This window comes from Nerophis lumbriciformis, linkage group LG14 (genome assembly GCF_033978685.3).
Source record: "Nerophis lumbriciformis linkage group LG14, RoL_Nlum_v2.1, whole genome shotgun sequence".
In the NCBI taxonomy this organism is placed as follows: Eukaryota; Metazoa; Chordata; class Actinopteri; order Syngnathiformes; family Syngnathidae; genus Nerophis; species Nerophis lumbriciformis.
Genome location: NC_084561.2, coordinates 39351324 through 39373020, shown reverse-complemented (window position 1 = coordinate 39373020; position 21697 = coordinate 39351324). Strand labels below are relative to the sequence as shown.

The 21697-nt window shown below is 39.1% G+C and overlaps 1 protein-coding gene across 2 annotated transcripts in view; it reads right to left on the bottom strand.

The window, feature by feature from the left end:
* Positions 1-21697, bottom strand: part of LOC133616373 (complement factor H-like) — a 92509-nt gene that overhangs the window by 22940 nt on the left and 47872 nt on the right. The window contains exons 16-17 of one of the 2 annotated variants that reach the window (XM_072914708.1): positions 9750-9929; positions 2318-2423 (exon numbers count right to left, since the gene is read on the bottom strand). In XM_072914708.1, coding sequence (XP_072770809.1) covers positions 2318-2423; positions 9750-9929 — 286 coding nt within the window. The remainder of the gene's footprint in view (positions 1-2317; positions 2424-9749; positions 9930-21697) is intronic. The other variant, XM_072914709.1, reaches the window with a different exon arrangement.

The window sequence follows — 21697 nt, the reverse complement described above, 5'->3', positions numbered from 1 at the left end:
TAATCTCCCACGGCACACCAGACTGTATCTCACGGCACACTAGTTGAAAAGTGGTTGAAAAACACTGGTATAATGTATTGCCTCGCTCGTCTTTGTCATTAAGCTGAATGCAGTCTTTTGTTGCACCCTAAAAAGGGTTTGTACTTTAAGTATTGTATTGGTTACACACTAGCCTGCCTCTTAAATGTAGTTTTCATTACCAAACTCGAAGGTGTTGAAATCGGCCTTTAAAAATCACATTGTGGAAGACTTGCTCTTCCAGGGTTCTTCAGACCACCAGTTACGGACATGACCGCCTCGTTCATCTTTCTGAAGAATGATTTATTTTGCAATAATTTTTTTTTGTGTTTGTTTTCAGTCATTTCTGTCCGTCTCGCCCTCACTCTCGTTCGTGCTCGGGTTTTCTCTCCACCATCAACAACCCCTCTCCTTCCCGGCTGCTGCCCTTTAACAGAACGACCGGTGATTAAGCCAGGTCCTGGCACACCCCGCTTCGCTGCAGGTCCGCAGGCCACGCCCCCCCACACACACGTCCTTGGTATTTTGAAAATTGTAGCCTTACTGTATGTTTGTGTTTTTTTCTATCAGTTATGCTTGCTTTGTGGGCATGGAATGTTTTAACGTTACCTCGAGGCACTTAAGCTGAGTCCGCCGAGTGATGCTTGAGCACTTAAGTGTTTGGGTCTGTAACAAGACGGGACGTCACGTGCAACAAATGTATCGGAATATATCATTGTTTGTGTTATAGTCAACTTTGTGTTACATTGAGTGCCCGGTGAGAAGCCAAAAGCTGTCTTTGAAACCTACCAAGAAGAAGGCTTGTAAAACTCCACTGTGTAGGGGGGGAAGCAACATGAATGGGTTCCTGTTTCTTTCATGTATTGTAATCAACAGAAATATATTGTCTGACCCAAGAACTACAAAGGCGAAGAGGAAGCAGGACCATACTCCCCTCCAGGCGACCTCTTTTTGAACCTCCTTTTTGAACCGTTTTACGAACATCTTTTTGAACTGTTTCACGACTTCTTTTTTTGAACTGACCTTTCCTGTGAACTGTTTACGACCTTCGTCCTTTAGAAACAAGCTATGGCCATGTGGTTAGGGAAGGTCCAAATAAAAGAAGGAGGCGTGCAATCTTTTGGCAGAGCGTAATGACTCTGTACAAGGGTACAGATGTCCAAGCGTCTCTCCTCAAATTGAGCCAAATTGAATTCTGTCTCTGTTTAATTCTTTGCTTCTTGTCTTGTTTAATAGATGTCATCAGTGTTTGAACCTGACAGTTTGATTTGACATGAATTGATACTCAGTTTGTAGAGACTGAATTCTGTCGGTGCCTATAAAAGTACCGACTTCGGTACCCATCCCCGTACTAAATACAGTATATTACAGAGGTATTATATGATTTAATTTCTATGCAGCTTGTTATCATTAGGGTGAGCTGGACCGTACTGATTTCAGGCCAGAGGCAGAAACTCATTTGATAGTAAAAAGTCGTGTCGCAATTGTTGGATATGACTTTAAACCATAACCAAGCATGCATCACTATAGCTCTTGTCTCAAAGTATGTGTACTGTCACCACCTGTCACATCACCCCCTGACTTATTTGGAGTTTTTTGCTGTTTTCCTGTGTGTCGTGTTTTAGTTCTTGTCTTGCGCTCCTATTTTGATGGCTTTTTCTCTTTTTTTGGTATTTTCCTGTAGCAGCTTCATGTCTTCCTTTGAGCGATATTTCCCGCATCTACTTTGTTTTAGCAATCAAGATGATTTAAGTCGTTGCTATCCTTCTTTGTGGGGACATTGTTGTTTGTCATGTCATGTTCGGATGTACTTTTTCGACGCCGTCTTTGCTCCACAGTAAGTCTTTGCTGTCGTCCAGCATTCTGTTTTTGTTTACTTTGTAGCCAGTTCAGTTTTAGTTTCGTTCTGCATAGCCTTCCCTAAGCTTCAATGCCTTTTCTTAGGGGCACTCACCTTTTTGGTTTAAGCATTAGACACCTTTTTACCTGCACCCTGCCTTCCGCTGTTTCCGACATCTACAAAGCAATTAGCTACCGGCTGCCACCTACTGATATGGAAGAGTATTACAAGGTTACTCTGCCGAGCTCTAGACAGCACCGACACTCAACAACAACACATCATCTGCAGACTATAATTACTGGTTTGTAAAAAATATTTTTAACCCAAATAGGTGAAACTAGATAACTCTAAATTGCCTACGGGCAATTTAGAGTGTCCAATAACTTGCATGTTTTGACTATGTGGGAGGAAAACGCAGTTCCAAGAGAAAATCCACAGGGAGAGATCAAACGGACATACCCCTCATTACAAAAGTATTGGATCGTCGCCCCAAAAACAAAGTCGTCACCGTGGATCAGTTGATAACGGCCATTTGGAATGCTTTCAGGAAGTGGACACGGCTTTACTGCAATTTGGGGAAAAAAAAGAAAGAAGATATGATTCAACAAACAGATCAATTGTTTTTTTCTGTTGGTAAATAAAAGCAAACTATATGTTGGTTAGTATGGAGCCAGAACATTGACTGTCAGTTTTTGGTTTTGTAAAAAAAACAACAAACATGACCCTGTAGAAAAATATGCATTGATGCTAAAAATGCATTGACATTGTAAAATGTTGCATTAAAACTTCTAAAGGCTTAGTTGGCCACATGCGTGGACAGCACCTTTTAGCTCTTATTTCCAAAATTGTGTACACTACTGAATTGGGGTCTTATGGCCACTTATGTGGACACTCATACTGCCATCTGGTGGTGTCAGAACATACAATGGAATTTGGAAGAAAAAAAAGTGTAAAAATAAGAATTAGCATGTCACTAAACATGAAGTACACTTTTGTGTACTTATGGACTAAGTACATCATAGCAAAAGATGATTCTTGGTTTTTATTCTAATTAGGGTCCAATAAGTCCAAAAGCAAAGAGAAATAAAAAAAAGCATGTAAACAAACAGCTTGGGCCTTATGAGGTTAAGACATTTAAAAAAGCAATATTTATTACATTATGACATGTTTTGGGATTTTCAGTTGTTTTAAAGTCAGATGTTTGCATTTTCAACTTTGTGTTTTTTTTTGGTTCACTTTTTCTTTTTTTTCCACTTTCAATTAAATTGATAGGGATTTCACATCGAGTGGAGGGCGTAATCCAATTTTGGATGAGACAAGAGTTGAGGGGCCTCTGTTGGCTACTGCTGCCATTATGTCATGATACAAAAAGTACTCTGGGGTTTTTTATTTTTATTTTCCTGATTCAACATTTGACAACACGTGTTTCAATGTTAATGCAACTTTTTCTACAACGTCGCGTTTGCTAAAATTTACCGTCACAGAGGTTAGCCAATTTTTGTTTTTATTGTTTTTCAAATCACCTGACATGTATACTGTGTATACGTACATCATTTATCCATTTTTTTAAACGTAATTTTTTATATACATGTTACAGGTATATATATCTTTTATTATTGAATGTATCAAATGTGATGAATATTTAATGGACCACAATGGAAACATGCCTTTTGGCCTTTTGTGCCATCCATTTGCCTTTTTAAAGCATTCATTAAGACAGAGGTGTCAAAGTCGTTTTCACTGAGGGCCACATCGCAGTTATGTTTGGCCCCAGAGGGCCGCTTCTAACAGTGAATACTATTATTACACAATTGTTTTATGCATTTTATTAGTAGATTAAAAAAAAAACTAAAATGTAAAAAAAATATGGTAAGTTGCAATGATTTCACCTCAAAATTGTATGTAAATATAAATTATATTATTATTATTACACAATGTTTTTAATGCATTTTATTAGTAGATTTTATTTTTAACTAATATGTAAAAAAAAAAGTAAATTGCAATAATTTCACTTCAAAATTTAGTGCATATTACTGTAAATGGTAAAAAAAAAGGCAGCTCAGGTGCCAAAATGTTACTGTAAAACTTTTTTTTAAATTTACAGTAAAAAAACAAATGTAAATTTTACAGTAAAATTCTGACAAATGAGCTGCCTTTTTTTTTTTTTTTACCATTTACAGTAATATGCTCTACATTTTGAGGTGATATTATTGCAATTTACCAATTATTTTTTTTACATATTAGTTTAAAAAAAAATCTACTAAGAAAATGCATTAAAAACATTGTGTAATAATAGTATATAATAATAGTATTATGTCATATATGTAATAATAGTATATAATAATAGTATTATGTCACAATTGTTTTATGCATTTTATTAGTAGATTAAAAAAAAAAAAAAAGTAAAAAAATATGGTAAATTGCAATAATTTCACCTCAAAATTTAATGTATATTACTGTAAATGGTAAAAAAAAGGCAGCTCAGGTGTCAAAATTTTACTGTAAAATGGAATTTTTTTATTTACAGTAAAAACAATTGTAAATTTTACAGTAAAATTCTGGCAAATTAGCTGCTTTTTTTCCCTTACCATTTACAATATGCACTAAATTTTTAGGTGAAATTATTGCAATTTACCATATTTTTTTTTTACATATTAGTTAAAAAAAATCTACTAATACAATGCATTACAAACATTGTGTAATAATAGTATATAATAATAGTATTATGTCATATACAGTATGTAATAATAGTATATAATAAGAGCATTATTTCACAATGTTTTTAATGCATTTTATTAGTAGATTTTTTTGAACTAATATGTAAAAAAAAAAAGGTAAATTGCAATAATTTCCCCTCAAAATTTAGTGCATATTACTGTAAATGGTAAAAAAAGCAGCTCATTTGCCAGAATTTTACTGTAAAATGTAAATTTGTTTTTTTTTACTGTAAATAAAAAAAATTTTTTACAGTAAAATTCTGGCACCTGAGCTGCCTTTTTTTTTTTTTTTTTACCATCTACAGTAATATACATTACATTTTAAGGTGAAATTATTCCAATTTACGATATAATTATTTTACATATTACCGTATTTTTCGGACTATAAGTCGCAGTTTTTTTCATAGTTTGGCCGGGCTCCAGTGCGACTTATATATGTTTTTTTTCTTTTTTATTATGCACTTATGGACTTATACTCCGAAAAATACGGTAGTTAAAAAAAAAAATCTACTAATAAAATGCATTAAAAACATTGTGTATTAATAGTATTCCCTGTTAGAAGTGGCCCTCCGGGGCCAAACATGACTGCAATGTGGCCCTCAGTGAAAACGACTTCCTCGGCTATATGATATGGCTGTGCCATTTTGCCGTGATTATATAATACATATACAACCAGTTAGATTTTTTAACGCAAATCAACAATTGTAGATTTTTCGGTGTATTACTGTAAATGCCAAAACGCACCACGGTTTATTACAGTAAAAAAAAAAGTTTCTTTTAGAGAAAAATGCTGTAAAAACCACGGTAAATTTCAAAATTTTACCATGAAATCTATTGCTACTTTTACATTGCACACTTTGATGGATAACTTGCTTTGAAATCATTATTATTAGTATTTATTTCTATTTAAAAAATGGTTTGAATGTTTGATAATATATTTTTGCATAATTAGGCAATATTTAAGTTAAAATAATTTGCGATTGCATGGAGTACATGTGTTTTTTTCCCTCCCAAAATAGCAAGAATGCGACTTATACTCTAGTGCGACTTATATATGTTTTTTTCCTTCTTTATTATGCATTTTCGGCCGGTACGACTTTTTCTCCGGAGCGACTTATAACCCAAAAAATATTTTATCAAATACATTTCTCCCAAAAAATACGACTTATACTCTAGTGCGACTTATATATGTTTTTTTCCTTCTTTATTATGCATTTTCAGCCGGTACGACTTTTTCTCCGGAGCGACTTATAACCCAAAAAATATTTTATCAAATACATTTCTCCCAAAAAATACGACTTATACTCTAGTGCGACTTATATATGTTTTTTCCCCTTCTTTAATATGCATTTTCGGACGGTGCGACTCATACTCCGGAGCGACTTATAATCCGAAAAATACGGTAACAAGGTTTTCCAAAATAGATCAACTCAAGTCATGGAAAAAAATGCCAACATGGCACTGCCATATTTATTATTGAAGTCACAAAGTGCTTTATTTTTTTTTTAACATGCCTCAAAACAGCAGCTTGGAATTTGGGACATGCTCTCCCTGAGAGAGCATGAGGAGGTTGAGGTGGGGGGAGGGGGGGTGGGGCGGGGGAGGTCGGGGGTAGCGGGAGGTGTAAATGTCCCGGAAGAGTTAGTGCTGCAAGGGTTTCTGGGTATTTGTTCTGTTGTGTTTATGTCGTGTTACGGTGCGGATGTTCTCCCGAAATGTGTTTGTCATTCTTGTTTTGTGGTCTGGATTATGTTTTTGTTATTTTTTGTTAGTTTTGGACTCTTTTAGTTTCTGTTTGCGCTCCCTTGTTTCTTTAGTTACCCATGGCGACTTATTAGTTTCACCTGCCTCAAGTGTTCGGGACATGCACCTGCTCTAATCAAGAAGACCATTATTTAAGCCTGTCTTTGCCAGTCAGTCATCCTGGCGTCATTGCTTAGTTCATGCTGCTATTTCATGTCTGATTCTATAGTTATGCTGGTTATTGGTTTCATGCCACTGTTTCATGTTGTTCTATGCCATAGTTCATGTTAGTTGTTTCATGCCACAGTTTGATAGTTGTTCCATGCCATAGTTATGTTAGTTGTTTGTTTCTTGCTATGCTATAGTTTATGCCAGTTGTTTGCTTCACGCAACCCTCTACGTAAGTCTTGTTTATTTCATGCCACAGTTAGAGAGTTTTTGCCTTTTATTTTGTCGTTAGATTATTAAATATGTTCCTACCTTCACGCCTTGTCCGGAATAGTTTGATTGCTTCCCGGGAGAACAAACCTCGCAGTCATGACATGTTTGGTGTGGGTTCACAGTGTGGCGCATATTTGTAACAGTGTTAAAGTTGTTTATACGGCCACCCTCAGTGTGACCTGAATGGCTGTTGACCAAGTATGATTTGCATTCACTTGTGTGTGTGAAAAGCCGTAGATATTATGTGACTGGGCCGGCATGCAAAGGCAGTGCCTTTAAGGCACGCCCCCAATATTGTTGTCTGGGTGGAAATCGGGAGAATGGTTTTCCCCGGGAGATTTTCAGGAGCGGCACTGAAATTCGGGAGTTTCCCGGGAAAATCGGGAGGGTTGGTAAGTATGACTGGGAGACGCAACTGCTCTGTACTTCTCCCTACGTCCGTGTACCACTCCGTACAGCGGCGTTTTTAAAAAGTCATACATTTTACTTTTTGAAACCGATACAAATAATTTCCGATATTACATTTTAAAGCATTTATCTGCTGATAATATCGGCAGTCCGATATTATCGGACATCTCTACTTTCAATGTCTACTCCGTCTATTTGTACAAACCCCGTTTCCATATGAGTTGGGCAATTGTGTTAGATGTAAATATAAACGGAATTCAATGATTTGCAAATCCTTTTCAACCCATATTCAGTTGAATATGCTACAAAGACAACATATTTGATGTTAAAACTCATAAACTTTTTTTTTTTTTTTTAATAATAATTAACTTAGAATTTCATGGCTGCAAAACGTGCCAAAGTAGTTGGGAAATGGCATGTTCACCACTGTGTTACATGGCCTTTCCTTTTAACAACACTTAGTAAACGTTTGGGAACTGAGGAGACACATTTTTTAAGCTTCTCAGGTGGAATTCTTTCCCATTCTTGCTTGATGTACAGCTTAAGTTGTTCAACAGTCCGGGGGTCGCCACACATTTTCACTGGGAGACAGGTCTGGACTACAGGCAAGCCAGTCTAGTACCCGCACTCTTTTACTTTGAAGCCAGGTTGATGTAACACGTGGCTTGGCATTGTCTTGCTGAAATAAGCAGGGGCGTCCATGGTAACATTGCTTGGATGGCAACATATGTTGCTCCAAAACCTGTATGTACCTTTCAGCATTAATGGCGCCTTCACAGATGTGTAAGTTACCCATGTCTTGGGCACTAATACACCCCCATACCATCACAGATGCTGGCTTTTCAACTTTGCGCCTATAACAATCCGGATGGTTATTTTCCTCTTTGGTCCGGAGGACACGACGTCCACAGTTTCCAAAAACAATTTGAAATGTGGACTCGTCAGATCACAGAACACTTTTCCACTTTGTATCAGTCCATCTTAGATGAGCTCAGGCCCAGCGAAGCCGACGGCGTTTCTGGGTGTTGTTGATAAACGGTTTTCGCCTTGCATAGGAGAGTTTTAACTTGCACTTACAGATGTAGCGACCAACTGTAGTTACTGACAGTGGGTTTCTGAAGTGTTCCTGAGCCCATGTGGTGATATCCTTTACACACTGATGTCGCTTGTTGATGCAGTACAGCCTGAGGGATCGAAGGTTTAGCTGCTTACGTGCAGTGATTTCTCCAGATTCTCTGAACCCTTTGATGATATTACGGACCGTAGATGGTGAAATCCCTAAATTCCTTGCAATAGCTGGTTGAGAAAGGTTTTTCTTAAACTGTTCAACAATTTGCTCACGCATTTGTTGACAAAGTGGTGACCCTCGCCCCATCCTTGTTTGTGAATGACTGAGCATTTCATGGAATCTACTTTAATACCCAATCATGGCACCCACCTGTTCCCAATTGGCCTCTTCACCTGTGGGATGTTCCAAATAAGTGTTTGATGAGCATTCCTCAACTTTATCAGTATTTATTGCCACCTTTCCCAACTTCTTTGTCACGTGTTGCTGGCATCAAATTCTAAAGTTAATGATTATTTGCAAAAAAAAAAAAATGTTTATCAGTTTGAACATCAAATATGTTGTCTTTGTTGCATATTCAACTGAATATGGGTTGAAAATGATTTGCTAATCATTGTATTCCGTTTATATTTACATCTAACACAATTTCCCAACTCATATGGAAACGGGGTTTGTAATTTGTATTTGTTATATTGATGAAGCAAATTAACCGACGGGAGTATAAGAAATACAGTTGAAATAAATTCTATGGTTTAAAAACAAACAATGAAAAATAAATAAATAAATCAGCCATGGTTTCATGATGTAAATTGAGAGGCAATACAAAACGGAATTAAACTCACAGGAGCAGATTCCTTGTCTGATTGCCACCCAGCCTTCGGTTGAGCAACTATATCTGATGATGAGTCCTGACGTGTAACCAGTTTCAGCTTTTTTTTAGGGATATTGCGTGATGGGTAAAATTTTGAAAAAAACTTCGAAAAATATAATTAGCCACTGGGAACTGATTTTTAATGGTTTTAACCATTCTGAAATTGTGATAATGTTCCCCTTTAAGGCTTCACAGGTGAATCTTATCGATTGAGGGCCAAACCAGCCACTTCTCAAACTAGATATCCAGTTTATCGTTAACCCTTGTGTAATGTTCATATTGTTGTTACTCAGCCAGCGTTTGTGGGTCTGATGGACCCGTTGCATTTTGTGGCTTTTAATGCCTCACAATCAAACACTTTTATGTTAAAATACTGAACAGATGTTTATTATTATTTTAAAGCATTTATCGACCGATAATATCGGCAGTCCGATGTTGTCGGTCATCTCTACTTTCAATGTCTACTCCGTCTATTTGTAATTTGTATTTGTTGTTTTGACGAAGCAAATTAACCGACGGGATTACAAAAAATAAAGTTGAAATACTTTCTATGGTCTAAAAACTAACAATGAAAAAAATACAATAAAATCAGCCATGGTTTCATGATGTAAATTGAGAGGCAATACAAAACGGAATTAAACTCACAGGAGCAGATTCCTTGTCTGATTGCCACCCAGCCTTCGGTTGAGCAACTATATCTGATGATGAGTCCTGACGTGTAACCAGTTTCACAAGTGAAATGTATCACAGATCCTGGTTGATACTCGGTCTTCTCGGTCTCCTCCGACACATGGCCGTGAGGAACATCCGGGAGTGTGGAACACGCTAACAAACAGCAACATGGGTTAAGCAAAACGGACACGTCTACCCCGTGTAATTCTTTCACCCAACACAACTCGCACTCATGCACTAAAACAACTCGGTATGACGCAGTGAAGTTATTCCTCACCACAAACAGCAACTACCATACCATGCCTTTTGTTCAAATACCAGCTCTGTTAAAGTGTCAATCAAAACTGAGCATTAACTTGCAGAAACCATGCACTACAAAGTATATGACAGCTCCACTTTTCAAGCCTTATACCCAAAGTATAATCATTTGATCGGAGAAAACAAAGTCTACCTTACCATTCTCGGACAAAGCCACGTTCAAATCCCCCCACAGTTCCAGTAACACAAGGAGTACGCACAGTCGCATGTTGGCTTGTGACAAACAAGAGCCGTGGCCAAAACCTTGGGACAAATGTTCTTCAGTTCTTGCCTGTTTGTCCCCAGCTGCCGTCCTCTCTGGGGTCAAAGCGTGGATGACACAGCGGGGATTGCACAAAACAGGAAGAACCCCACAGTGTGACGCCTTTAACACACTTTCTCTCTCCGCAAGAATGTTCACACAGTAAAAGTCTGGCGCAACGCGGATCGATACTTGGATCGTCCTTGTCTGCGTCGTATGCAAAATGTGAAAAGAGAAAATTCCCGAAGGCTCAACAGGACCACAAAACAAAAAAATACAACTACAAGAAAAATGTCAGGTCCTTTTGATTGTACGTTTTTTTGGACTGTTACATAACATCTGCTGATTTTAATGTTGCCTACACTGGATTGACTTAAAGGGGAACATTATCACCAGACCTATGTAAGCGTCAATATACAGGTAAAAGCCAGTAAATTAGAATATTTTGAAAAACTTGATTTATTTCAGTAATTGCATTCAAAAGGTGTAACTTGTACATTATATTTATTCATTGCACACAGACTGATGCATTCAAATGTTTATTTCATTTAATTTTGATGATTTGAAGTGGCAACAAATGAAAATCCAAAATTCCGTGTGTCACAAAATTAGAATATTACTTAAGACTAATACAAAAAAGGGATTTTTTAGAAATGTTGGCCAACTGAAAAGTATGAAAATGACAAATATGAGCATGTACAATACTCAATACTTGGTTGGAGCTCCTTTTGCCTCATTTACTGCGTTAATGCGGCGTGGCATGGAGTCGATGAGTTTCTGGCACTGCTCAGGTGTTATGAGAGCCCAGGTTGCTCCGATAGTGGCCTTCAACTCTTCTGCGTTTTTGGGTCTGGCATTCTGCATCTTCCTTTTCACAATACCCCACAGATTTTCTATGGGGCTAAGGTCAGGGGAGTTGGCGGGCCAATTTAGAACAGAAATACCATGGTCCGTAAACCAGGCACGGGTAGATTTTGCGCTGTGTGCAGGCGCCAAGTCCTGTTGGAACTTGAAATCTCCATCTCCATAGAGCAGGTCAGCAGCAGGAAGCATGAAGTGCTCTAAAACTTGCTGGTAGACGGCTGCGTTGACCCTGGATCTCAGGAAACAGAGTGGACCGACACCAGCAGATGACATGGCACCCCAAACCATCACTGATGGTGGAAACTTTACACTAGACTTCAGGCAACGTGGATCCTGTGCCTCTCCTGTCTTCCTCCAGACTCTTGGACCTCGATTTCCAAAGGAAATGCAAAATTTGCATGGCTGGGTGATGGTTTGGGGTGCCATGTCATCTGCTGGTGTCGGTCCACTCTGTTTCCTGAGATCCAGGGTCAACGCAGCCGTCTACCAGCAAGTTTTAGAGCACTTCATGCTTCCTGCTGCTGAGCAACCTGGGCTCTCATAACACCTGAGCAGTGCCAGAAACTCATCGACTCCATGCCACGCCGCATTAACGCAGTAATTGAGGCAAAAGGAGCTCCAACCAAGTATTGAGTATTGTACATGCTCATATTTTTCATTTTCATACTTTTCAGTTGGCCAACATTTCTAAAAATCCCTTTTTTGTATTAGCCTTAAGTAATATTCTAATTTTGTGACACACGGAATTTTGGATTTTCATTTGTTGCCACTTCAAATCATCAAAATTAAATGAAATAAACATTTGAATGCATCAGTCTGTGTGCAATGAATAAATATAATGTACAAGTTACACCTTTTGAATGCAATTACTGAAATAAATAAATTTTTTCAAAATATTCTAATTTACTGGCTTTTACCTGTATACCTTGATGTTGCAGAAAAAAGACCATATATTTTTTTAACCGATTTCCGAACTCTAAATGGGTGAATTTTGGCGAATTAAACGCCTTTCTAATATTCGCGATGACGTCACAATGTGGCGTCACATCGGGAAGCAATCCGCCATTTTCTCAAACACCGAGTCAAATCAGCTCTGTTATTTTCCGTTTTTTTCGACTGTTTTCCGTACCTTGGAGACATCATGCCTCGTCGGTGTGTTGTCGGAGGGTGTAACAACACGAACAGGGACGGATTCAAGTTGCACCAGTGGCCCAAAGATGCGAAAGTGGCAAGAAATTGGACGTTTGTTCCGCACACTTTACCGACGAAAGCTATGCTACGACAGAGATGGCAAGAATGTGTGGATATCCTGCGACACTCAAAGCAGATGCATTTCCAACGATAAAGTCAAAGAAATCTGCCGCCAGACCCCCATTGAATCTGCCGGAGTGTGTGAGCTATTCAGGGACAAAGGACCTCGGTAGCACGGCAAGCAATGGCGGCAGTTTGTTCCCGCAGACGAGCGAGCTAAACCCCCTGGATGTCTTGGCTCACACCGTCAAGAGAAGAATATCGACCCTAGCTTCCCTGGCCTGCTGACATGAGGGTATGTCTACAGAATATATTAATTGATGAAAACTGGGCTGTCTGCACTCTCAAAGTGAAGTTGGTAGAGTGGCTGTGCCAGCAATCGGAGGGTTGCTGGTTACTGGGGTTCAATCCCCACTAGAGATGCGCGTTTTGCGGACACAACCGCGCAGTCCGTGGATTATCCGCGGGTCAGGCGGTTGAAATAAAAAAAAATTAGGTTTTATCCGCGGGTCGGGTCGGGCGGTTGAAATAAAAAAAAATTCGATTTGAAATAGATTCAGGCGGGTGGCAGTTAAACCAATTCGGAAATATATATACATAGTTAAATGTTGTTACCCACTTACGAAAAACGAGCAGGCACCTGCAGCACGCCACAACAGAAGAAGAAAAAAAAGAGATGGCAACGCCGGCAGCAAACGTGGTACGCGACAAACTAAAAAAGGGAATACTAAAGACCAGGGGAAAAAAAGGCCAGAAAAGTTCAGCGTGGACTCGTTTTTATGAGGTTGTAAATCAGGATGATAGTAATGCTGGCTACGTGATTTGCAAGAGCTGCAACGCTGTTTATGTCTACGACAGTCACAAAACCGGGACATCTAACATGGTGCATCACATTTGTGCAAAACCCCGAATCTCCACAAACACCCTGAGCATGAGCAGTTTCGTCCGCCGTGATCCCAGAAGAGTGCCACAGGATGTTAAAACAAGATAGAACGCAGCTGCCTGCAGCAATTTGAGTGGCGCGAGCGCGCTTGGAGGTGCGCTCAGCGCGGCTCCCAGATGATTGCGCACTGGTGTGCGTCTGGGCCGTGACAGCGTGGCACACATTGAATGTCTCTGCTGCATTGGATCAGTCTCCTTTCTTTAACAGGCAAAAGCTTTATAACCTCACTAATGCCTTGCATCGTCTATATTAGATATATAACAACGGGCGGGTGGCAGATGGCGGGCGGGTGCAGTTTTGATTAAATGTTAGTTCGGGTGGATGGCGGATGGTTGACAACTTTTGTGATGCGGTTGCGGATGAAATAATTGCCTATCCGCGCATCTCTAATCTCCACCTTCTACCATCCTAGTCACGTCTGTTGTGTCCTTGGGCAAGACACTTCACCCCTTGCTCCTGATGGCTGCTGGTTAGCGCTTTGCATGGCAGCTCCCACCATCAGTGTGTGCATGTGTGTGTGAATGTGGAAATACTGTCAAAGCGCTTTGAGTACCTTGAAGGTAGAAAAGCTCTATACAAGTATAACCCATTTATCATTTATTTATCATTTATTGCAGTGTGTGGGGGGAGGTGTAGCCAGCGCTGTCTGTAGGAGTAAAAATCACCGCCGCTGTCCGTGGTGCTGAGGACGAGCGTCATCGGGCATGTGCTGACGGCGAGACACAGCTGGCAGGTGATTAGATATCACAGGTGGTACGTGTTAATCTAATCAGCTGTTGCCTTTAAAGGGGAACATTATCACCAGACCTATGTAAGCGTCAATATATACCAGCGTTTCTCAAAGTGTGGGGCGCGCCCCACTGGTGGGAATAGAGACATGACAGGTGGGGCGCGAGGAACGGGAGGAAATTTCACTTTAAATTTTTTTTTTTAAATTATTTTATTCTTAGATTATTTTTTTTACTATGCTTTCATTTTCTATACACACTGTAAATCACTTTGTGATTCTGTCTGTGAAATCCGCTATATAAATAAATGGAAATTACCGGTACTTATTTTTACTGTAGGCTTTATATTTCTCGGTACGAGCGAAAGTTTGACAGACATAGCAACAGTAACTAATGGGGGCGGGGCTAAGCGGAACAAACTTTCGCGCGGATGGGTAGCAGGCTAATGTGTGGATCACAATTACACAAATATATACATTTGTGACTCGCACCTCAAATGTCGTCGAGCCAGAGCCAGCGCCTGCAGAGAAACAAAAATGTGACGGGCACACACTGTGTCATTCACCGGGGAGCACTCGCGTCAAGGCAGCTCAGCCCCGAACTCAATGAGGTTTTAACAGATGTTGTGAGCGCGGTAAATTTGATCAAAACACGACCACTGAAAGCGCGACTGTTCTCTGCACTGTGTGAGGAAATGGGAGCTGATCATACAGCCGTGCTGTTTCACAGTGAAGCAAGGTGGCTCTCCTGGGGGAAAGTGCTGTCACTTGCCCTGTCTTGCCAAATGCATAGCTCCTCCTTTTTTTTTTGCAAAGATTGCAAAGTGGCACTTTTATTGTATTTATTATTGAACTTGATGCAAGTTATTTGATTTATTATTGAACTTGATGCAAGTTATAACACTTTTTTTGATTTATTATTGAACTTGATGCAAGTTATAACACTTTTGTTTTATTTATTATTGAACTTGATGCAAGTTATAACACTTTTTTTGATTTATTATTGAACTTGATGCAAGTTATAACACTTTTGTTTTATTTATTATTGAACTTGATGCAAGTTATAACACTTTTTTTGACTTATTATTGAACTTGATGCAAGTTATTTGATGTATTATTGAACTTGATGCAAGTTATAACACTTTTATGTGATTTATTATTGAACTTGATGCAAGTTATAACACTTTTGTTTTATTTATTATTGAACTTGATGCAAGTTATAACACTTTTTTTGATTTATTATTGAACTTGATGCAAGTTATTTGATTTATTATTGAACTCGATGCAAGTTATAACACTTTTTGATTTATTATTGAACTTGATGAAAGTTATAACACTTTTTTTGATTTATTATTGAACTTGATGCAAGTTATAACACTTTTATTTGATTTATTATTGAACTTGATGCAAGTTATAACACTTTTTTTGATTTATTATTGAACGTGATGCAAGTTATAACACTTTTTTTGATTTATTATTGAACTTGATGCAAGTTATAACAGTTTTTTTGATTTATTATTGAACGTGATGCAAGTTATAACACTTTTTTTGATTTATTATTGAACTTGATGCAAGTTATAATACCTTTGTTTTATTTATTATTGAACTTGATGGAAGTTATTTTATTTATTATTGAACTTGATGCAAGTTATACCACAGCTGCACAGTTATTTTATTTATTATTGAACTTGATGCAAGTTATACCACAGCTGCACAGTTATTTTATTTATTATTGAATTTAATGTTATTTTATGTTATTGAGTTCGAATGTATACAACTTGATGTTCAATAAATTTTAAAATGTTAAAGCTTGGCATTAGCGCTCTGTTGGGGCGATGGGGGCAGGTGGGGCTTGAAAACTCCCCCTTGTCCAAAGTGGGGGATGACAAAAAAAGTTTGAGAACCACTGATTATATACCTTGATGTTGCAGAAAAAAGACCATATATTTTTTTAACCGATTTCCGAACTCTAAATGGGGGAATTTTGGCGAATTAAACGCCTTTCTATTATTCGCTCTCGGAGCAATCCGCCATTTTCTCACTTTCGTCGGTGTGTTGTCGGAGGGTGTAACAACACGAACAGGGACGGATTCAAGTTGCACCAGTGGCCCAAAGATGCGAAAGTGGCTAGAAATTGGACGAAATTTGTTCAAAATACGAGGGTGTGGGGAAAGCCGACGAAATGGTCAGTCGTTTGTTCCGCACACTTTACCGACGAAAGCTATGCTACGACAGAGATGGCAATAATGTGTGGATATCCTGCGACACTCAAAGCAGATGCATTTCCAACGATAAAGTCAAAGAAATCTGCCGCCAGACCCCCATTGAATCTGCCGGAGTGTGTGAGCTATTCAGGGACAAAGGACCTCGGTAGCATGGCAAGCAATGGCGGCAGTTTGTTCCCGCAGACGAGCGAGCTAAACCCCCTGGATGTCTTGGCTCACACCGTCCCTTATGCCACCGAAGATGATCAAGAGAAGAATATCGACCCTAGCTTCCCTGGCCTGCTGACATCAACTCCAAAACTGGACAGATAAGCTTTCAGGAAAAGAGAGCGGATGAGGGTATGTCCACAGAATATATTAATTGATGAAAACTTTATTCATTACTCGCGGTTTTACGTAAATTATTATACATGAACTGTGTTTACCAATAATTTAGCTTAAAAACATTTATTTTTTTCAATCATTCGAGTACATTCGCGTAGTCTTGTGTAATGCAGTATTTTGTGTCTATTTAGGTATGGTTAACCTGAGTGCTGAAATCGTGGAAAAATATATGTTCTTAGCGCCTGAAATGGGCTGTCTGCACTCTCAAAGTGCATGTTGTTGCCAAATGTATTTCATATGCTGTAAACCTAGTTCATAGTTGTTAGTTTCCTTTAATGCCAAACAAACACATACCAATCGTTGGTTAGAAGGCGATCGCCGAATTCGTCCTCGCTTTCTCCCGTGTCGCTGGCTGTCGTGTCGTTTTCGTCGGTTTCGCTTGCATACGGTTCAAACCGATATGGCTCAATAGCTTCAGTTTCTTTTTCAATTTCGTTTTCGCTACCTGCCTCCACACTACAACCATCCGTTTCAATACATGCGTAATCTGTAGAATCGCTTAAGCCGCTGAAATCCGAGTCTGAATCCGAGCTAATGTCGCTATAGCTTGCTGTTCTTTCCGCCATGTTTGTTTGTGTTGGCATCACTATGTGACGTCACAGGAAAATGGACGGGTGTTTATAACGATGGTTAAAATCAGGCACTTTGAAGCTTTTTTTTAGGGATATTGCGTGATGGGTAAAATTTAGAAAAAAACTTCGAAAAATATAATAAGCCACTGGGAACTGATTTTTAATGGTTTTAACAATTCTGAAATTGTGATAATGTTCCCCTTTAAGACTTCACAGGTGAATCTTATCGATTGAGGGCCAAACCAGCCACTTCTCAAACTAGATATCCGGTTTATTGTTAACCCTTGTGTAATGCTCATATTGTTGTTACTCGGCCAGCGTTTGTGGGTCTGATGGACCCGTTGCATTTTGTGGCTTTTAATGCCTCACAATCACACTTTGATGTTAAAATACTGAACAGATGTTTATTGGGATAAGGTAAACATCAGTTTGTGAAGTAAAGTCTGAATGTCATTAAAACAGTTAGCTCCATCTTTTGACACTTCTTCCACTCCCGTCCTTGCACGCTACACCGCTATAACAAAGATGACGGGGAGAAGACGCTGCCGAAGGTGAGCCACGTAAATAAGACCGCCCACAAAACGGCGGATCCTGAAGAGACGCTCAGAAAGCGGCTTGAAGATGATCTGTAAAACATCATCTTTGCAACACTTTCACCCAAGAACCATCATTACATGTTATGTAGACCACAAGATAGTGTTTTAAAATGTAGGAAAAAAAATCATAATACGACCCCTTTAATGCAGCTTATTAACCGGTGCGCCTTTTGTATGAAAAAGACCTGATTAGACCCGCACATCTGCAGTGCACCTTTTTAATCCGGTGCGCCCTATGGTCGTAAAAATACGGTAACCTCATAGTTTCGCATTATTGCGGAACGCAGACAAGGATAAGACCTTCTGGAGGAAAGTTCTGTGGTCAGATGAAACAAACATGTAGCTGTTTGGCCACAATACCCAGCAATATGTTTGGAGTTGAAAAGGTGAGACTTTTAATCCCAGGAACACCATACCTACAGCCAAGCATGGTGGTGGTAGTATTATGCTCTGAGCCCGTTTTGCTGCCAATGGAACTGGTGCTTTACAGAGAGTAAATGGGACAATGAAAAAGGAGGATTACCTTTCAAATTCTTCAGGACAACTTAAAATCATCAGCCCGGAGGTTGGGTCTTGGGCGCAGTTGGGTGTTCCAACAGGACAATGACCCCAAACACACGTCAAAAGTGGTAAAGGAATGGCTAAATCAGGCTAGAATTAAGGTTTTGGAATGGCCTTCGCAAAGTCCTGACTTAAACGTGCGGACAATGCTGAAGAAACGATGGTTAAAATCAGGCACTTTGAAGCTTTTTTTAGGGATATTGCGTGATGGGTAAAATTTTGAAAAAAACTTTGAGAAATAAAATAAGCCACTGGGAACTGATTTTTAATGGTTTTAACCCTTCTGAAATTGTGATAATGTTCCCCTTTAAGAGTGAGCGGCCGGGTGCAGGAGAAGGAGGAAGTTTGGAGAGGGACTGGAAAGTCCTGGAAGAAAACATACTATTTGATTGGAAAACATTAAAAATGTTGTCAAATCTGTACGCTTGGGTACTTTGACGTGCATATCTGTGGAGCCGCAAGTCAGCGACTTCCACACAGTGATTCTCAAACTGCGGGACTAGTGGTACACAGGCGCCATCTAGTGGTACGCCAAAGAATCACCTAATTAAATATTCAAACAGAGTGTTACTGTTCAAACTGTGTGGTCAAAACTATTAAATACACTTGTTAAATTTAACCTCTTCCTTGTTTTAAATGAATATTTAGGCCTACTACTAGACTATTCTGAGGTGGTACTCGGTGGGAAAAAGTTTGAGAGCCCATGCTCTATTGTAATGTTTTTCAAACAATATTTCTTATCTAAAAGTGTGTTTTTCCATTTTAAAAGGCATGTTACCTGGTAAAATTGTGCCGTTTTAGTACCGATTAAACCGATTTCAAATTCGTTTTTGTAAGAACATTTTCTAGGCACGAGCTGCGTCAGAGAACCAATTGAACTCGTATCCTAAGCCTTGTGTTTTTCAGCCTTTTTTGAGCCAAGGCACATTTTTTTGCGTTGAAAAAAATGCGGAGGCACACCACCAGCAGAAATCATTAAAAAACGAAACTCATTTGATAGTAAAAAGTCGTTGTCGCAATTGTTGGATATGACTTTAAACCATAACCAAGCATGCATCACTATAGCTCTTGTCTCAAAGTAGGTGTACTGTCACCACCTGTCACATCACGCCCTGACTTATTTTGACTTTTTTGCTGTTTTCCTGTGTGTAGTGTTTTAGTTCTTGTCTTCCGCTCTTATTTTGGTGGCTTTTTCTCTCTTTTTGGTATTTTCCTGTAGCAGTTTCATGTCTTCCTCTGAGCGATATTTCCCACATCTACTTTGTTTTAGCAATCAAGAATATTTCAGTTGTTTTTATCCTTTTTTGTAGAGACATTGTTGATTGTCATGTCATGTTCGGATGTACATTGTGGACGACAACTTTGCTCCACAGTAAGTCTTTGCTGTCGTCCAGCATTCTGTTTTTGTTTACTTTATCACCAGTTCAGTTTTAGTTTCGTTCTGCATAGCCTTCCCTAAGCTTCAATGCCTTTTCTTAGGGGCACTCACCTTTAGTTTATTTTTGGTTTAAGCATTAGACACCTTTTTACCTGCACCCTGCCTCCTGCTGTTTCCGACATCTACAAAGCAATTAGCTACCAACTGCCACCTACTGATATGGAGGAGTATTACACGGTTACTCTGCCGAGCTCTAGACAGCACAGACACTCAACAACAACACAGAATTTGCAGACTATAATTACTGGTTTGCAAAAAATATTTCTGTGGTTGAATAACACTGTCCTAAGGTACGAGGCAAGGTTCTATATCCTATCGCATAGCGAGCCAGAAGAGCACTTTTCTGTCCCTAAACCTTTTTATAAAAGGGAGTGATGACTAGACAGACCACAGGGCTTAAAAGACTGAAAAGAACAAGATACTGTATTTTACAACTTTTATAACATGCAATATATAAAATGATACCATTGTTCCATTGGTCCAGTTGTTTATTAAGTGCATCATGAAAATGGTACGAACAATGTACACATATGTGTAGATTTCTTCCACTTCATTTTCGCGCTCACTGACAACACCGAGGGAACAAAACTTTCGAAACATTTTCCTTTGCGTTTTTAGTCAGATTTCCTTTTGGTCCATCAGCTTCAGATCCTTCCCTAAATAGAAGCTGTGAAGGGAAGATTCTGTGTTGAGAATCTTGTATTCATAGCATTATAACTTGCATTTACAGTCGTGGTCAAAATTTTACATACACTTGTAAAGAACATAATGTCATGGCTGTCTTAAGTTTACCAACTCTTATTTTTTTGTGATAGAGTGATTGGAGCACATACTTGTTGGTCACAAAAAACATTCATGAAGTTTGCTTCTTTTATGAATTTATTATGGGTCTACTGAAAATTAGAGCAAATCTGCTGGGTCAAAAGTATACATACAGCAATGTTAATATTTGGTAAGTTTCAGTGCAACAAGGCGCTTTTGATAGCTTCTGGCAAGCTTCTGGTTGAGTTTTTGACCACTCCTCTTGACAAAATTGGCGCAGTTCAGCTAAACTTGTTGGTTTTCTGATGTGGACTTGTTTCTTCAGCATTGTCCACACCGTGTTTGTTTCATCTGGCATCACATGGAAAAAGATAAGACCTTCTGGAGGAAAGTTCTGTGGTCAGATGAAACACAAATTGAGCTGTTTGGCCACAATACCCAGCAATATGTTTGGAGGAGAAAAGGTGAGGCCTTTAATCCCAGGAACACCATCCCTACGGTTAAGCATGGTGGTGGTAGTATTATGCCCTGGGCCTGTTTTGCTGCCAATGGAACTGGTGCTTTAAATGGGACAATGAAAAAGGAGGATTACCTCCAAATTCTCCAGGACAAGCTAAAATCATCAGCCCGGAGGTTGGGTATTGGGCGCAGTTGGGTGTTCCAACAGGACAATGACCCCAAACACACGTCAGAAGTGGTAAAGGAATGGCTAAGTCAGGTTAGAATGAAGGTTTTAGAATGGCCTTCCCAAAGTCCTGACTTAAACGTGTGGACAATGCTGAAGAAACAAGTCCATTTCAGAAAACCAACAAATTTAGCTGAACTGCACCAATTTTGTCGAGAGGAGTGGTCAAAAATTCAACCAAAAGCTTGTGGATGGCTACCAAAAGCACCTTATTGCAGGTAAACTTGCCAAGGGACATGTAAGCAAATATTACCATTGCTGTATGTATACTTTTGACCCAGCACATTTGCTCACATTTTCAGTAGACCCATAAAAAAATTCATAAAAGAACCAAACTTCATGAATGTTTTTTGT